Source organism: Phascolarctos cinereus, unplaced genomic scaffold (genome assembly GCF_003287225.1).
Source record: "Phascolarctos cinereus isolate Bilbo 61053 unplaced genomic scaffold, phaCin_HiC Scaffold_3;HRSCAF=262, whole genome shotgun sequence".
NCBI lineage: Eukaryota > Metazoa > Chordata > Mammalia > Diprotodontia > Phascolarctidae > Phascolarctos > Phascolarctos cinereus.
The window spans coordinates 1,798,315-1,815,309 of NW_027555736.1; the positions used below are offsets into that span (position 1 = coordinate 1,798,315).

Consider the following 16,995-nt stretch of genomic DNA (forward strand, 5'->3'; position numbering starts at 1 on the left):
CCTCCCATCTTCTCCCCTGCCCCTTGCCACTCTTAATTGGAAAACAAACCCAAACACACAAAACTCCCCAGAAAACCCTGCAATAAATACACGGAGTCAATCAGAACAAACTTCCACACTGGCCATGTCTAAAAATGTGCCTCATCCAACCCCTCTCTGTCGGGAAGTGGGCAGCATTCTAAATCATCTGTCCTCCAGAATCACAATTAATCACTGTGTTTATCAAAGTTTTTAAATTTTTCAAAATTGTTCATTTTTATAATGTGATTGTTATAGCAGAAACTGCATGGGTTCACTCTGTATTAGTTTAAAGTGAGTTTCATTTGAGGTCTGCTCCCCCGCCCCCATCCTGGTTTGTACAGACCCCTGGATTATGTGACATAAGTACCCACCATTTCTCCCACTTTCTCCCCCAGTGCCTCTTTTTTCTCTCTCCTTTTCATTTCTTATTCCAAAACCATCCAAACAACAGAAATCATCCCTGGCCCCCATCTTATTTTATTTCCTAGGTGATTCCTGATGACATTATGGGTCTCAGAGGATGCTTGGATCACTCATCCCCATTAGAATATAAGCATGTCATCTTCAATAGTCTTTTCTAATCACTAGCTTATATTTACCTTTTTAAAAATCATATTTATTTTATTCTTTGTTACGAGTTTTGAGTTGTTTCTCTCTCTTTGCCTCCCAGCCAGGCATTAGAGAAAGCCAACATTTGATACAGACATATATGTGGAACCCCACAATACATACTTCCACATATCGATTCTTTCTCTGGGGGGTGTACAGCACTTTCCTTCATAAGTCCTTCAGAGTCGATTTGAATGTTTTTATTACTCAGACCAGCTTAGTCACTCACAGTTTCTCTTTGAACAATACTGCTGTTACTATATACAATATTCTCTTGTTCTGCTCATGTCACTCTACATTCTATTTACCTCTTTATGTTTCTCTTTACTCCCATGTTCCTATTTCAAGATTCCACCTGGCTTCTCTGGCCTTTTGTTATCAGGAATGTTTAGAAGTCCTCCATTTCTTTAATGGTCCATTTTCTTACTGCAGGATTATAATCGATTTTGCTGGGTAAGTTATTTTTGGTTTTAAGGCTACATAGCTTGCTTTTTGGAATATTGTGTTCCATGCTCTCCACTCCTTGCATGTCGTGGCTGCTAAATCTTGTGTGATCTCAAATGGGGACCCTTGGTACTTGAACTCTTTCTGAATGTTTATAGTGTTTTTCCTTTGACCAAGAAGTTCTGGATTTTGGCAATGGCATTCGGGGGAGTTTTCATTTGGAGTTTTCTTTAAAGACGTGACCGGTGGATTCTTTTTATTTTCACTCTGTTCTCTGGTTCAAAGATCCAGGCAGTTTTCTTTTATGAGTTCTTGAAATATGATGTCTCATCTCCATTCCAGTGATTCTTAAATTATATCTCCTTGATCTATTTTCTAGTACAGTTCTTTAAAAAATGTGATGTCTTACATTTTCTTACTTTTTTTTAAAATCTTTTGACTTTTCAAAAAATTATTTCTTGTCTCATGGAGTCATTTTAGTTTTCAGGAAGTCTTTTACTTGGGTCGAGATTTTTACCTCTTGTGCTAGACTATTATCTAAGTTTATCTTCCACAGTCCTCATTCCTTTCTCATTTTTTTCCTCTGTCATTCTCATTTCATTTATAATTTCTTCTAGGAATTCTAATTGATCTTGTGGGCAAGCTATACTTTTCTGCGAGGTTTGGCTTACAGGTACTTTGGAGAGATTCTCCTCTTCTGAGTTTTTGTCTTGGGCTTCTCTGACCTCTTAACAGCTCTTTACCTTTTTGGGTTTTAAAATTCTTTCACAAATCTACTCTGGAGTTGCTGGCCCCGCTGGGAGCTCTCCCATCCATCGGCTGCCCTGGGAGCCTCTCGACTCTAGCCAAGGGCTCTGGGTACTGCGTCCACAATCCACGCCCTGGCCACTTGCCAGCGGTTTGGATTTATGATGTGGGGCTGTGGTTTCTCCTTGGACTTTCTGATCACTACTCAATCCAGCCTTCTCCTTCGAGCATGGCTAGAGTAGCTGCGGAGGGCAGTAGCTACACTACTCCCTCCTCCTCTGACATCTTGGCTTGGAGAGCCCTTCACAGCCCACCGAGCCAATCCTGTTAGAATTACACTCCTCTCTGTCATTTTCCATCTAGCAAGAATGGATTTCTTGCAGTTCCTTGTACAACATTCCATCACCAATCTGTGTGCCTTTATACTAGGTCCCCTCAGAGTCAGGAAGACCTGAGTTAAAGACCACCTTCAGACACTTATTAACCGTGTGACCACGGCAAGTCACTTAGCCTCTAGACTCAGTTTTCTCAACTGTACAATGGGGATAATCATAGCACCCCCCCCGAAGATCCTGTGAGGATCCAATGAGGTAACATTTGTAAACAGCACTGAGCACAGTGTGGGGAACACAGCTGGTGCTACATTAATGCTTATTCTCTTCCCTCCCCATACGCACAGCATATTCCCTTCTCATGCCTGTTTCTTTCCTTCTCTCCTTCACACTTGACTCAAATGCCATTGCAGCAAACCACACTGCTTAGATGTGCATGTTGTGTGCCTCCCACATGGCGGGCAGCAGGGGCGCCACAGCGCCTAGAGCTGGGGAGTCAGAAAAACCTGAGTCTGATCCCTTTCTCAGCCCCAGCTTCCTCATCTGTAAAATGGGGATATGACAACAGCACCTCCCTCCCAGGTGGCTGCAAAAGTCCCGTAAGATACCAGATGCAAAGGGCTTTGCAGACTAAAGCCCTGTATAAATGCGTGCTGTTATCATTATGAATTATTATTATTGGGTGCTTATTACGTGCTCACTGGATGCTGATGCATTGTACCTCCATTCAAAAAATGGGTACTAAATGCCCACCACGCTCCTCTGGGGGAGTACGTGGAGTCTGAGCAGGGGGGCCCCTGCCAGCAATCAGCCAGTCAACAAGAACGTACCGATGGTCAGTCACCCTGCACTCTGAGAGAAAGAACACATCCACGTCCAAGCAGATGCAGACTATGTCTAAAGGAAAGGCCTATTTTTGGCCCTACCATAGGTCTCCAGCCCTTGGCACCTGGTAGGTGCTTAATAACTGCTCGTGCAAACAAACACTAGTGACCCAAAGGTCAGCAAAGGCCCCCTGTGGGAAGGGAGCTGAGCCAAGCTGGGAGTCTGAGCTGAGGAACAGCGAGGGGAGAGCTCAGGCTATGAAGGGCCTTAACTGGCGAGTGGAAAAGCTTCCTACAAGATGAAGGACTAGCCAAATTCTCTAGTGCCCATTAACTCTTTTTTTTTTTTGTGGAGGCAACTGGGGTTAAGTGACTTGCCTAGGATCACACAGCTCGTGCCTGAGGTCAGATCTGAACTCAGGTTCTCCTGATTCCAGAGCCAGTGCTCTATCCACCCTACTACCTAGCTGCTCCCCATCAATTCTTTAAAATTTCCCTCGAGGAAGCACATTCCTGAGCCAGGACAATCCTGGCCAGACGCACAGGACGAGGCCCGAGAAGGCGGCCTGAGGAGTGAACCTGGAGGACAGGAGTCTCTAAGGGGTGGGCTCGTGCCTGTCTCCCAACCCATTCTACAAGGAGCAAGCGATAAGTGTGTGCAGATCTGTGAGGGGGCAGGGAGTGAGGCCCAGCACAGGAAGCACCTCCCAGCTGAGGAGAGCCAGGGATGGAGCAAGGGGAGGGGCCACACTGGGCTGGAAGGGAACCGTCCCGACTCCCTGAGGGCTGAGGCTAAGTCCAGGGAAGCACTTCTGTCCAAAGCTCCCGTGGTAAGCTCACCATCAGAGGGGCGGGCCCAGTCAGCAAGCAACAGGAAATAGAAGGAAAAGAGGCCCAAACCACGAAAGACTTCAGGATGAATCGAGAGAGAGAAGCACGAACACTACAAGACCAAAGAAATTACAAACGTCTCTAAATCAACTATTTTGACAAAAGAAATGGTACTGATGCCTGATGAACCAGGGATCCTGCGGAACCCTAAGACTGGTTCCGCGATGTTTGAAAAGAAAGATTAACACAGACAGTCCAGTGAGAAGAGAAAACATGTTGGTGCCCCCCACCCCAGCCTGCCCGGCAGCACCAATGGGCAGTTCTGCTCGGTTTCTGCTCCAGGGGACTTTTCTCAGCTCCCTTGGGGGGGGGGATGGGCCAAGATCCTCCTCTATCACCTGCCCTCACCCAGCACTCAGACCTCAGCAGGGAAGGCTCTGCTCTCCCCTGCAGCTAAGCTGGGAAATCACCCCCTCCAGGGGACTTCATACCCTCGGGTCCCTCCCCTCCTAGCTTTTCAGCTTCCTTTCAGTTATCTCCCACAATTAGAATAGAAGCTCCTTGAGGGCAGAGACCACCTCCCTTCCCCCCCATTGTAGTCCCAGCAATTAACATTGAGCCTGGCACACAGCAGGCACTGAATACATACTCAGTGAACTGAACTGAGAATAGAAAACTCGAATCTACATCTACGGTGGCAAGTGTCTTCAAAGACACAAAATAGCAAACAACGGATGTGGAATACCAGCACCTTGATGCCGAGGATAATCTAGAAGAAAAAAGCAAAAGGTACTAAAAGGAAAAGAACACTTTTTTGGGGATAGTACGCACTGATAACAGTTCAAGGCTATATGCAGGTTTCCTAGAAGAACGTGACAAATCTACATGCAAGAAATAACTTTGCCTGCCCTTATCCCCCACCTCTTCTCCCCCTGCTTCCCCAACAAGAACAAGCTGTCTGACGCTGGTAGGATGCGGCTGAACCTGCAGGTCGCTTCCAGGAAGGGGGGAGGGCGCCGGGGAACAGAAGTCTATGTTTCAGATGCCAAGACACTGACGTAGGAGTTACATTTAACAATTCCAGTGGCAAACGATGAGTTCTACAAGCAGCCAAGACCCTCAAACCACTGAAGAATGGAAATTTGAATCACACAACACCCACTAGAAACCACAGAACGGAGTGGAACGGCATGTTCTAAAAAGCAAAGGATCTCAAGATGCAACTCGAAATGACATACCCACAAAACCTTAAGTAAACTATCATTGGAAAAAAAAGCCAAACAGAAGAGGCTGTATTTTTATTCTTTGGGCAACAGGGGACAGCCGAACCTTTCTGAGCGATGGAACGACATGGCTGTACATGTGCTTCAGGAATTCCACTTGGAGATCCAATCGAGGATGAACTGAAAGGGGGAGGTGCTGGCCAGAGCAGCACAGGGCACTGGGCCCTGGACTTGGAGTCAGGATATGTATCTGCCGGACTCGATGGAGGTCACTCCTAGCTCTCCATCTCTGCTACGGGGCCTGGGGAAGGGAGGGGGAACGAAGCAGAGAGGGCAACAAAGACTCTGGGAGGCTGAGATCAGAGAGGGATCTCCTGGCATGGGGCACAGTTTAAGTAAATGCCCAGAGGCAGGAGACGGGGGATGTGGCTCAGGGGGTAGCAACAAAGTAGAGGCCAGAAAGGTGACTGTCAGGCAACAATAATTGATTAGAAAGAGGAGCAGGAGGCCTATGGTGGGCGGCTTCCCATGCCGCCATCTACTTCTCCCAGAGGTTGGCGGAGGAAGAGCCCCCCAGAGGTGGGTCAGACCTGCACCTTGGGAAGACTATTTCGGCAGCTCTGTGGAAAATGTCTCAGAGGCCAATCGAGGCAGGCCCTGAACGAGGGAAATGGGCAGCACCCTGAGTTCCTGCAAGGCTGCTCAGAGAGTGGGGGTGAGGATAATGGCCAGGTCCTGGAATCCCCAGGACACCTGGACGGAGGTGTCTGGCAGGAAGCTGACCCTGAGGGGTCCCGGAGCTCAGAAGCAAGCTGAGGGCCCGATCCATGGATGTGTGGGTCATCGGGGTCACTTGACACTTGGGGCCAAGAACAGAGCTCTGGGGATGCCGGAACCAAGGGAGGGGAAAGAGCAGCGTCCAGGGTCCACAGTGGTAAGGAATCACTCCCCAGCGCTCAGAGCCATCCACACGTGGAGGGGCCGCCTACCTGTGAAGGTGGAGAGTTCTCTCTTGCACCTGGGCTCCCCAAGCACTCAACCAGTAGAGGCCCGCTACAGGCAGGACGGTGCCAGGGACCGTGGCAGAGCTAGCGCCGCGGTGTCGGGACAGACACGGCCCAGAGAAGCTGGGCTGGACGCCATCAGAGCGAGCACAGGGAGGCCCAGAGGGGAAGGGACTCGGCTAAGGTGACGCAGGGCTACGAGCCACCGGTGGCAAAGCCAGTCTCATTCTCCCGTCTTCCCCCACGCTTGGCTTGGCGATGCAGGCAGACATCCTGGATGCGGCAGCATGGAACAGCAGGGCCCGCGACACATATCTCAAGACAGAACGAGGCCGGAGAGCTGGGGCAGCTCCGCGCATGACGCGGCGTGGGCCTGAGTCAGGCCGGTGGCGAGATAGGACCCCGGAAGGCTTGCCACAGGAGCCTCGGCATCTGCTGGCGATGGAGCTCTTCTCATCAGCGCCCCGGCTCAAAGGCTGCGATGGTGTCAGGGCTGAGCGCAGCGAAGGCACTTCCTCCACAGCTGTGTGCTAGTTTCCTGATTAATGTGACCAGACAGGAGGATGGATGGAGAACAGGGAGTAAAACCTGTCTGAGGGGCGGCCCTGGGTTACAGGGAGGGCAGACGAGGCAAGGGGCAGGGATGCCGGTCTGTGGGGAGAAGAGAAGTGATGCCCTCGGCAAGAAGTCTGGGTGACGAAGACAGCCCTCCCTTCCTCATCTGTCCCTCACTCCAGGCTAATAATGCCCATGCCCCACATCCCTCACGAACCTTTTGTGAGGCTCCAAGGACACAACAATGTGTGTAAACACACTGCCCAAAGGCAAAGTGGCTCTCTCCTCCTTCAAGTTCTGGGCCAGACCCTACTTGGGAAGCCACAGACAGGGGAAGGGACATGGGAACCACCTTCCAATGCCTCGGTTCTCCAAAGAGGACAGAAGCAAGGCCCGAACTTTGTGCTTGGGGAGGTCTTTTGTTTTTTTGCTTTTTAGGGAGGCAATTGGGTTTAAGTGACTTGCCCAAGGTCACACAGCTAGTGAGTGTAATGTGTCTGAGGCCAGATTTGAACTCAGGTCCTCCTGACTCCAAGGCTGGAGCTCTATTCACTGCACCACCTAGCTGCCCCATGGGGAGGTCTTTTGGGGACAGCTAGCTAGTGTGTGAGCAAACAGGGAAGGAGCGTTCCCTCCCACACCAGAGCCAGAGACAGGCCTGGCGCCGGCTTCCAACTGGGCCGTGCTATGTTCGTCTGGAGCTACCGCTAGACCCCCAAGCTGACTCTCAGAGAGGCAGAAAACTCATCTACTGAGATGCATGCTGAAGAAAAATAGGAAGGGGCCACATGGCACATTTAAGCAGACAACAAACCAAATTACTTTTTACAATGTAGGAACAGAAACGTAAGTCTTACTTGTGAGATCCGATCCCAGAAGGAATAGCTTTAATTTTATTATGCCGGAGATCCAGCCAAACGAGACTTGGCAGGAGCTGAAAGAAATCTTTAGGAATTATGCTGAGTTCATTTCTTTGGAGATGCAATTGCTTCCAGGAAAACAAACAACAACAACAACAACAACAAAAAACAGAATTAGATTCTATCGCACTAACTCTGCCAGCTAGCAGTGAGACGGGCACTAGGACAAGCCAGGCGTCTCTAGTATAACAAGCTCCTGCCTATTGTAGGGATGAAGGAAGCTGCTCTCCCAGCTCGGAACAGCCCCAGGCTTCCCTTGAGTACTAGGCTGAAGCGGCCCTCACTGGCCATGGGGGAGGGGGAATGGGGCAGGGGCTCCCCTCCCCCACCCAAGACAGCCACGGTGACCCAAACACAGACAGGCCAGGCTCATCCCCACTCCTCCTCCCAATGACCAAAGCGTCCCTGGCCCTGTGCCAGCACCTCCACAACTCTGATGGACACCTTTCTAAAATGTGTTACACAATTATTTGTGTTAAGTAAAAAGTAGAGGCTCATTCTTAAGGAAGCAGGCTCATCCTGATGAAGTCCATCACTGTGCACCTCCTTCTCACAGCTGTTTTTATGGTATCACATCCACTCTAACAATCTCTAGGTCTTTGCCCATCCCCTGGCTGTGTTTGTGTGGGTGTGTGTGTGTGCTCTAGTGTGCGTGCTTGCACACCATGTTCAAGTGCAGACACACACACACACACACACACACACATTAAACAGGCCACAGCGAAAGCCTAAGGCTCTCTCCTGGCCAATTAAACCCAGTTCAAAGCTTTCACTGCTTAAGGCTTTGTGCCAGACATGGTTAACCAATATTAGCTTTTCCAAGTGACCTGTGAATCTCTCCAACATTTTCCCCACAACAGATCTGAATAACAGACTGTCACGGGGCATTGGTCCCATCTCCCCATGGCCTGGAAAGCCCTGATGAGACTTTTGCGAGACAAGGATGCCGTCCGGTGAGCACCAGCACGCCCTGTATTGTGCAGTGATGCCCCGGATGACATAGCGACTCACTTTCAGATGAGGAATTTTGAAGATTTCCTCACTTAGATGTTCAAGGCCTCTTTTGCTCAAGTCCAGAGCAGGAGATGGCGAGAAGAGAGTCCCCTCAATGACATTCCGAACATCTTTCGGGAGGGGGATTGACGGGGTCCTGGTTTTCACCGAGCTGCTCTCCATGCAGCCAATCAGCCCCTTTAATTCTATGACAGAGCAGCCCCCTTCCATCTGTTAGCACAGCAAAAGACCAGTCCTCCGAGCAGGACTCATCCTCTGGTAAGCAGTGACTTGAAAACAGAAAAAAAACAAATGAAGAGATGGGGACAGCAGTCAGGTGCACATGAGGTTGGAGCATTAACTCATACATGCCCATGGGAACTGGGCACTTATTCCGAAGAGTCACAGAACCCAAGGAAGGTGCCTGGGCACAGCTGCCCCTGGGAAAGTGGCTCCTTCTACAGATGTCCAGAGGGGGCACTAGAAAGGCTGGAGCCCTGAGCACGGCTCTCCCACTTCCCTGAGGATGCTGCTGATTCCCACGGATGCCTCTGCCCCGGAGGCTGGAACCTTCATCTGAAGAAGCACCTGGGCCAGCCTTGCCCAGCCCCCTCCCTTTTCAGCTCTCTTCAGTGCTGTTGTTCAGTAGCTTTCAGTTGTGTCTGACTCTCCGTGACCCCATTTGGGGTTTTCTTGGCAGAGATACTGGAATATCCTTCTCCATCTCATTTTGCAGATGAGGAAACTTAGGTAAGCACAGTGAAGTGACTCACCCAGGGTCACACAGCTAGGAAGTATCTGAGGCCATTTTTGAACTGGGGAAGATGAGTCTTCCAGACTTCGGGCCCGCACTCTGTGCACTGTGGCGCCCCCTAGCACCCTCTTTTATATCTTCCCCAATTAGAAGGCAAGCACCTTGGGGGTAGAAACTGTCTCCATGCTTACTTTTGTATTCTCAAGGCTTGGCACAGTGACTGGCACATGGTAAGAGCTTAATAAATGGGATATGCACGCATGCATGCAGGCATTCTCTCTCCCTCCCCCTCCCCCATTTCCCTCCCTCCTTCCCTTCCCCCTCCCTATCTATGTGGCTATCTTGTGAAGGAAGCACTGGACCTGTCCTGCCTGGCCCTGGAGGGCAGGCCTAGGAGCCACAGGAGGGAGATGCAAAGCTGAAGATAGGCTGTGTGAGGAAAAACTTCCTCTTTTCCAACATTAAAGTGTGGCATGGGACCAATTACCAAAGGCTTAGCTCAGCACAGCCAAGGCATATCCTCCAAACTGTGATTTACCATCAACACATCATAGATTAACTTTTCTGCAGAACCATGGGCCTGTCCATGAACATGCACATTCTGTGCTTTCATTAAAAACTTAAGAGAAAAAAAATGCAACGAAAACAGTGGCTAAGACAGAAAGGCTCAACATAGTGATAATAGCTACGCAGCTTCTCTCCACTCCTCCCCCACCCCTTCTCTAGATGCAACGCCCAAGTTCCTTTACCTAGTGCTGGTGCCATGAATCTGGCATCCTTTGTCAACATACTCATTATCTTCCTCTTCAACATTTCAAACTGAAGTCCCACCAACACCTCAGACTCAACGTGTCCAAAACAAAACTCATTTCCTTCCCTTCTGCTCTAATAAACCCTCCCCCTCCACTGCCTTCCTTATTCCTGCTGAGGACACCCCCATCTTCCCAGGCCCCCAGGCTCCCAACCTAGGAGTCATCCCAGACTCCTCACTCTCTCACCCCCAGATCCAATATGGTGCCAGGGCCTGTCCATTTCACCTCCTGCAGCACCTCTGGTCCATTTCACCTCTGCTGCATCTCTGGTCCATTTCACCTCCACAGCTTCTCCCTAATACTCCCCCCACCCCATCCTCCAGCACTGTCTCCACCCTGATGCAGACCCTCACCACCTCAGACCTGGACTACTGCAGTAGCTTCTGGGGGATGGGGGTGGTCTGCCTGCCTCAGTCCCTCCCTACTGTAGTCCATCTTCCATTCAGCTACCAAAGGGATCTTTCTGTGCAAGTGAATGTTGAAAACTAAAAATAAATAATTTTTTTTAAAAAAAAGAGATCTTTCTAAAGCACAGGTCAGAACATGTCATCCCCTACTCAGTCACCTCCAGTAGCTCCCTATGTCCTCCAGGGGCAAAACAAAATGCTCTGTTTGGCCTTCAAAACCCTTGGTAACCCACTTCCTCTTTTTCCAGTCTCCTTACACCTTAGGCCCAGACTCCTATTCAATCTGGTGTCACCAGCCTCCTGGCTGTTGTCCCATGAGACCCTCTACCTCTCTGTCTATGTCTCAGGCCTGGAATACTCTCCCTCCTGTGCTCTGCCCTCCACAGCCTCCTTTAAGTCCCAGCTAAAATCCCACCTCCTACAGGAAGCTTTTCCCAAGTCCTCTCCTCCGGGGCCCTCCTTCTGTTCATTATCTCCCCTTTATCTTGAAGGTAGCCTGCTTTGTATATATTTGTCTCCCCCATTGGATCGTAAGCTCCTTGAGGGCAGGGCCTGCACACAGTAAGTGTTTAATACATGTTTACTGACTGGCTGGACGCATGCACTGAGGATAACAGTCCTCGGTCTCCAAGGAGCTCACATTTTATCTGGGGAGGCAACTGGACTATGCTATCAATCATTTAAGCAACACATATTCATTGATTAGAAAGACAGATGGGAACACAAACTCCTGCCCACAATGAATACCGAGCAATTGGGCTGGGGAGGCGGCAGGGGGCGCCAGAGGACAACAGGGGAGGCCCGGCTGATCTCAGCAGGACTGGACGGATTAGGGGCGCGCACTCCCGGTGTCACGGACTGCCTGGGCAAAGGTATGGGGTCCGGAGATGGAAGAAAAGCGAAATATGTTAACAGAGAATCACGTGAAATAAAGACCGGACTCGGCTTGTGATGAGGAGACTAGCCTCAGACACTTCCGGCTGTGTGACCCTGGATCAGTCACTTAGGCTCAGTTTACTCATCTGTAAAATGCGGCCAAGAACAGCTCCCACCAGGCAAAGCTGTTGTGAGGATCCAAGGAGATAATGCAAAGGCTTGAACCCAGTGCCTGACACACAGTCGTGGCTTCATAAAGGCTTGTTCCTTTCCCTTCCCCGTCCCCCGCAGGTGTGGCCAGGTCTGGAAGGTGATGGGGGAGGGGTCCAACGCCAGGGCATCCCCCAGGAGGTATGCAGTGGGGGGTGGGCTCAGGGCTCGGTTCTGAGTGCCAAGGCCGCCAGGCTCGAACCCGGGGCCGGGTCCCCACAGGAGACAAACGTCAAGTTTGGCCTGGGGTCCAGGCCGCCCAGCGTACTCCTTACCTGCCGCGACCCTCAGCCCTCTGGAGCCAAGACCTCCGCGGCTCGCTAGCCTCCTTCCTGCGACCATCTGTACAGCAATGAGGCAGGGGGCAGGGCCGCCGTGGGCATCTCTATGGGAACGGACGCGCGCCTGGAAGGGTGGACGGCAGGCGCCGAGGGACAGATCACCTAGAGCGCGTCTGAGCCCAGAGGCTAGTGCGCCTGCGCAATGGACCTGGACGCGGCCTGCGCATGCGCCCGGACCACTGTCTTGCTTCTAGCTTCTCCCGGCAGGCTGTGCGGCGGCCCCTCAGGGCATAGAAGGTCACGTGGTCTGCTTTCTCTCCTCCCCCCTCCCCCACTGTTGGAAGGCAAGCGTCCTGAGGGCAGGTGCGTATTATCCCCCACCCACAGGCCTAGGCCCAGCTCCCCCACACGTTAAGCACTCACTACATGGTCCTTGGCTGGTTTTACCAAGTAGTACCCCGGACCGCCCGCAGGGTCCTGAACAGCTCCTGTCGCCCACTCTGGAGACACATCAGGCCTCCCCAGGTCAAACACTCAGCAGAGCTGGGTTCGAATGCCGCCCCTGGCCCGGGCGGGGAGGAGTCATTTTGCCCCAGCCTCAGTTTCCTTATCTGTCAGATGGGGGTGGTCAGTGCCTGAAAGGCTGCTGGAGAGAGTTTAGACAGTGCTTCGGACGGACACTGCCCACACACAGCATTGCCTGGTGTAGACCAGCCTGGAGAATGAGGACACTGCCCACACACAGCCTTGCCTGGTGCAGACAGCCCGGGTCAGGACTCCTCCTGTCCCAGAGAAGGCACCTAACCTGCCCTGATCATTTCTGGAAAGGGGTCTGGGTCACGAGAGCTCAGTGACTTTCCCATTGTCCACATCAGCACATGCCTGAGTCAGCACTTGAACCCATGTCCCTGTGATCCTTCTCTCTGTACTCTCAGATAAGTGCACGTTAGACTGACCATCACCTCTCCTGGCTTCATCAGAGCAGTGAGGCTGAGCCTTGGAGGTGAGACCCAGCCCCAGGCCGGACCTGCCAGGGCATCGCGCAGGGGGGACCCCCTCAGAGAGCCCAGGGCACACCTCCCCACGTTCATGGTGAAGAAGAAATGCCCCCCTGGAGAGCACACAGACCTGCTGCCCTGGTCTCATCCCGGGGTGACCGGCCCCTACATCCTGCACCTGACACCTGAGCTCGTAGCTGGCCCCTGGCAGAGGCTGGGCCCGGGAGCCCCAGAGAGAGCCCGGCAGCCAGGCCAAAGAGTGTGGCAAGAAAAGTTCACTGGCCTTGGTCCGCAGAGGCAGTGCCTGGGGAGGGGGCTCCAGCCCCTTCTTGCACCAGCTTGTATGCTACCCAGCAGTCGGAGGCGGGCTCCTCCCTGCCGCCACCTCAGAGGCTTGGATGGAAGGAACCCCCAGGGCACAGAGTGAGCCACTGCAAGAGCCTTCCTGGCCCCAGGATGAGATTAGAAAAAAGTGTGGGGGAGGGAGGGAGACTACTTGGAACTGGCCCCCATTGTAAGGAAATTGGGAGTGGGGGGGATTTCAGGCCGACTCCTTGGGGGTTCTTTTTGTTGAGCCCATCCCACCGCTCTGAGCCCCCAGCCTTTCTTTTTGTGGCTATGAAAACAAAAGAGGGAGCAAGGGCACAGCCGTGATGTGAAGGGGGTCATCATCTGCATCAGGCCGGTCTACATCTGCTACACTAAGTGTAAGGGAGAATCGTGACCTCAGGTCTGGGGCCAGAGGGGAAGGTCTCTGCCCCGGTGCGCGGGGGGCAGCTGGGCAGGCACCAAACCCCACTGACTGATGCACTGTCAGTCTTAACTTGTAGTGACCCGTTTAGGACGCGGTCATCGACTCAGCAGCCCCCTCATGAGACAGCTTGGGGAGCAGAGTTTCTGTTCTTCATGGGAATAGATTCCTCAGATTCTCATGGGGTCGGAGGCAGGTCCCGTGTGTCTGACCCCAAGAGGCTCCCTTGTGCTGCCCCTGCTGATCTCTTGTGGCGGGATCTCCTGGGTTGCCCAGTCCCTCTCTGTGCTCAGGGCTGCTCTTCAGTACCTCTCCTCGCTCCGTGGCTTGACCTCAGCCCCTCGGGATAGTCTAACCCTAGTCCCAGAAGGATGCTCCAAGTCTAAGACAGGCAGATTGGCTTTGGGCAGACGAGGTCGGCCAGCGGCTGAAACCCCTTTCCCTCTTCCGTGGACCCAGAACGCGAGGTAGATGCAGTGCACTTGTGGCTTCAGAGAGCACTGGGCCGAACCTTCCACGCACTTTCTGTGGACAGGATGGAGACTCGGTGATGCAGACAGACTGTGGTGGGGGGAGGGAAGGCCATAACTGCCACCTTCCGGTATTTCAGGGGGCGTCACGTGAGCAGTATTAGATTTGTACTCCTGGGACCCAGTAGGTGAAACTGGGGAGGGGGAGTTGTAGGAGCCAAGGGAAGGCTGGAGGGGACACTTGGAACGCTCAAAAACTGGCTTGGGCTGCAAGGGCCAGTACAGTCTGGGGGAGGGGAGTGGGAGGAGGCATTTGGGAACCAACCCTTGTGACCCAACCTGAATCTCATGACTCAGCATCAGCCCAAGAGGGTCACAGGCAGAGGAAAAGGCCCCATATGCACAAAAATATGACCTTCAGTGTCAGTGAAAAACTAGAAACTAAGTAGATACCCGTTGATTGGGAAAAGGCTGAACAGACTGTCATATGTGAGGGTAATGGAATGTAGGCAGTCCTTACTTTACACAAGTGGACCATTGCACAGACCTCTAGGTAAAGCAATGTTGATGTGATGTGAATTTGCCCCCACCAGCCACTTCAGTTTTTCTAACAAAGAATACACAAAGTAATACTTTGTGCAAGTCACAAAATGTACTGAAATACAGACATATTACCTCTTGTCCCATAATAAACAGAATTGTGAAATGAAATGTAAAGCTAATGGTAAAATATGCACAGTATTGTACGGAAAAGGTAAATAGCTTTCCAAGACATTGCTCTTTCCCTACCTGCTGCACCCGGCCTTTATCACTGGGGATTGGCTGCACACCTTATTTTATGAATCTGTCAAGAGATGTTTGGACAATGGCTTGCTCTCTTTTTCCCTCATTTATCTGATGATCACAAGCAACATTAGCTTTCAGAATTCTTTATATAAAGTCAAGTTTGTGTAATGAGAATTTACATAAAGCAAGAAATGCCTGTATTATTGGAGCCTTATGCAATACTGCCTATGAAGACTTCAGAGAAACCCCAGGAGGCCTGCCTGAACTGAGGCTGCAGGAAATGAGGAGAACCTGGAGATCCACGTTCAGGATCAACAAAAACTGTAACAGGAAAACTAACAGAAGGCTTCAGAGCTCAGGCCAAGGTGACAGCCGGGCTGGCTCCCGAGGCCTGAGCAGAAGGAAGCTGAGTTTCCTCAGCCGCCCGCTAGCCTCTGCATCTGGGTGTTTGCTCTGCTCTGGGCACTGCTGCTCAGCGGTTCCAAAGGTCTTGCATGTCTCCTGCCTGTCTGCCACCAGTGACCCCCCTGAGGAGTGGGCAGTCCAGACCACCCTCAACCCTTTCCTTGACTGCCGCTCACCCAGAAGGTCAGGGGGCGCTGCCCAGAGAGCTTGCCTGCATTTCAGGTCAGTGGTTGAGAAAGCGAAAAGGGGGGGGCGGCTGGCAGAGCTCCCTGGGAAGGATTTGAACCAGCTGAGTGGACTGACTCAAGGAATAGTGACCAGGTTGGATGTTAGCTTTTTGCCTTGATATTCCTGGAGCATAGCACAATGATCTGTGTGAAACACTGGGGAAAGGAACCACAGGTCCTACGTCCCTGCTCCCCAGGGCTCCCATTGTAGTGGGAGAGACCACACCTAGGAGGGGCTTCTGCTGCAAGCCAGAGGGAAGGTCCAAGGGTCGTTGGGGGCAGCCACATGCGCTCACGGCTCCAGGTCCACTCTGGAGGTGTTCTCCACTGAAGGGGGGGGCAGTCATTGCCTGTCAGGTACAAGACCAGGGGGCAGCCACGAGGGTCTTCTGTCTGCATTCTCAATGCTGCCTCAGAAGTCGATCAAAATACCTCCTCTCATGTCCTTTCCATTGATGAAGCCACGTCCATTTCTGCCATGAAGCTGTTTGTTGGTGACCAAGGACTTGGGTGGGGAAGCTCCGTTTTCTGGGTCTTCAGTAGCCATGGCTGCTGAGCAGGTGGAGGCTGCAGTCCCCGGATGCTGGGTGGGGAGGGTACCTACGTAGTGCTGTGGTCCCAGGGCACTTGGGCTTACCTTCTCACTGGCATGATGGTGATGCTACGTAGTGAGACAGTTAGATGGAGCTGTGGCTAAAGCTCTGGGCCTGGAATCGGGAAAAGCTGAGTTCAGATCTGGACTTGGATGATGCTAGCTATGTTACCCTGGGTGAGTCTCTCTTCTCTGCCTCAGTTTCCACATCTGTAGAATAAGGAGAGTCGTAGTACCCATCTATCAAGAATCGAGTCAGGTAATATTTGTAGAGAACATTGTAAATCATAAGGTGCTGGATAAATGTGTGCTGCTGTTGGTGGTGGTGAGGACACCCGGCCTCTTACATGGAGAACACAAGTAGAATGATTTCATCTGAGGTGATGGAGGACAGCCTCATGAAGGAGGCAGTGTTTGGAGGACAGGTGGGCAGGAACAGGTGACTGTTGGGAGGGGTCAAAGATGAAGGACCTCCCAGATGTTGGGAGGACACGAGCACATGTAGAGAAGGCGCCTGGCGTTGCCTTTCAGGAAGCACGAGCTCACCAGTGGGATGGCTATGGGCTACTCTGGAGGCTAGGCCAGTGATTGGGGGTGGGGGACACTTTAGGGTGAAGGGTGCCAGGCTCTCTCCACTGGGGCAGGAGAGGAGAAGGTGGTTGGGACTCTAACAAGAAGAGATTCAATAAGAATAAAGGTGGTAGCTGAGCTCTGCTTGGCCCCGGGGAGCAGAGCCAGGTGGAATGGGCTCAGATGTCGGACTGAGTTAGGAAAGCTCAGAGGAGGCTGGGCTGCCTCTAGAGGCAATGCGCTGGGGTACCCCGTCCCTAGAGAGCTGGATGGCCACTTGTCTCAGGGTCTAGGTGGGCCAGCAAGAAAATTCCAGAGGCTTCTTCCAGCTCTGAGGTGTTGGGGATCTGTAA

General features: G+C 52.0%; 1 protein-coding gene across 6 annotated transcripts in view; it reads right to left on the reverse strand.

The window, feature by feature from the left end:
• Positions 1–12,033, reverse strand: part of LRRC27 (leucine rich repeat containing 27) — a 68,064-nt gene extending 56,031 nt beyond the window's left edge. For 3 of the 6 annotated variants that reach the window (XM_020973082.2, XM_020973081.2, XM_020973080.2), the window contains exons 1-3: positions 11,838–12,025; positions 8,522–8,793; positions 7,448–7,578 (exon numbers count right to left, since the gene is read on the reverse strand). In XM_020973082.2, coding sequence (XP_020828741.1) covers positions 7,448–7,578; positions 8,522–8,734 — 344 coding nt within the window. In that variant the 5' untranslated portion in view covers positions 8,735–8,793; positions 11,838–12,025. Of the gene's footprint in view, positions 1–7,447; positions 7,579–8,521; positions 8,794–11,837 lie in introns of all 6 variants that reach the window. The other 3 variants (XR_013485133.1, XM_020973078.2, XM_020973083.2) reach the window with 3 other exon arrangements.
• Positions 12,034–16,995: the final 4,962 nt, after the last annotated feature.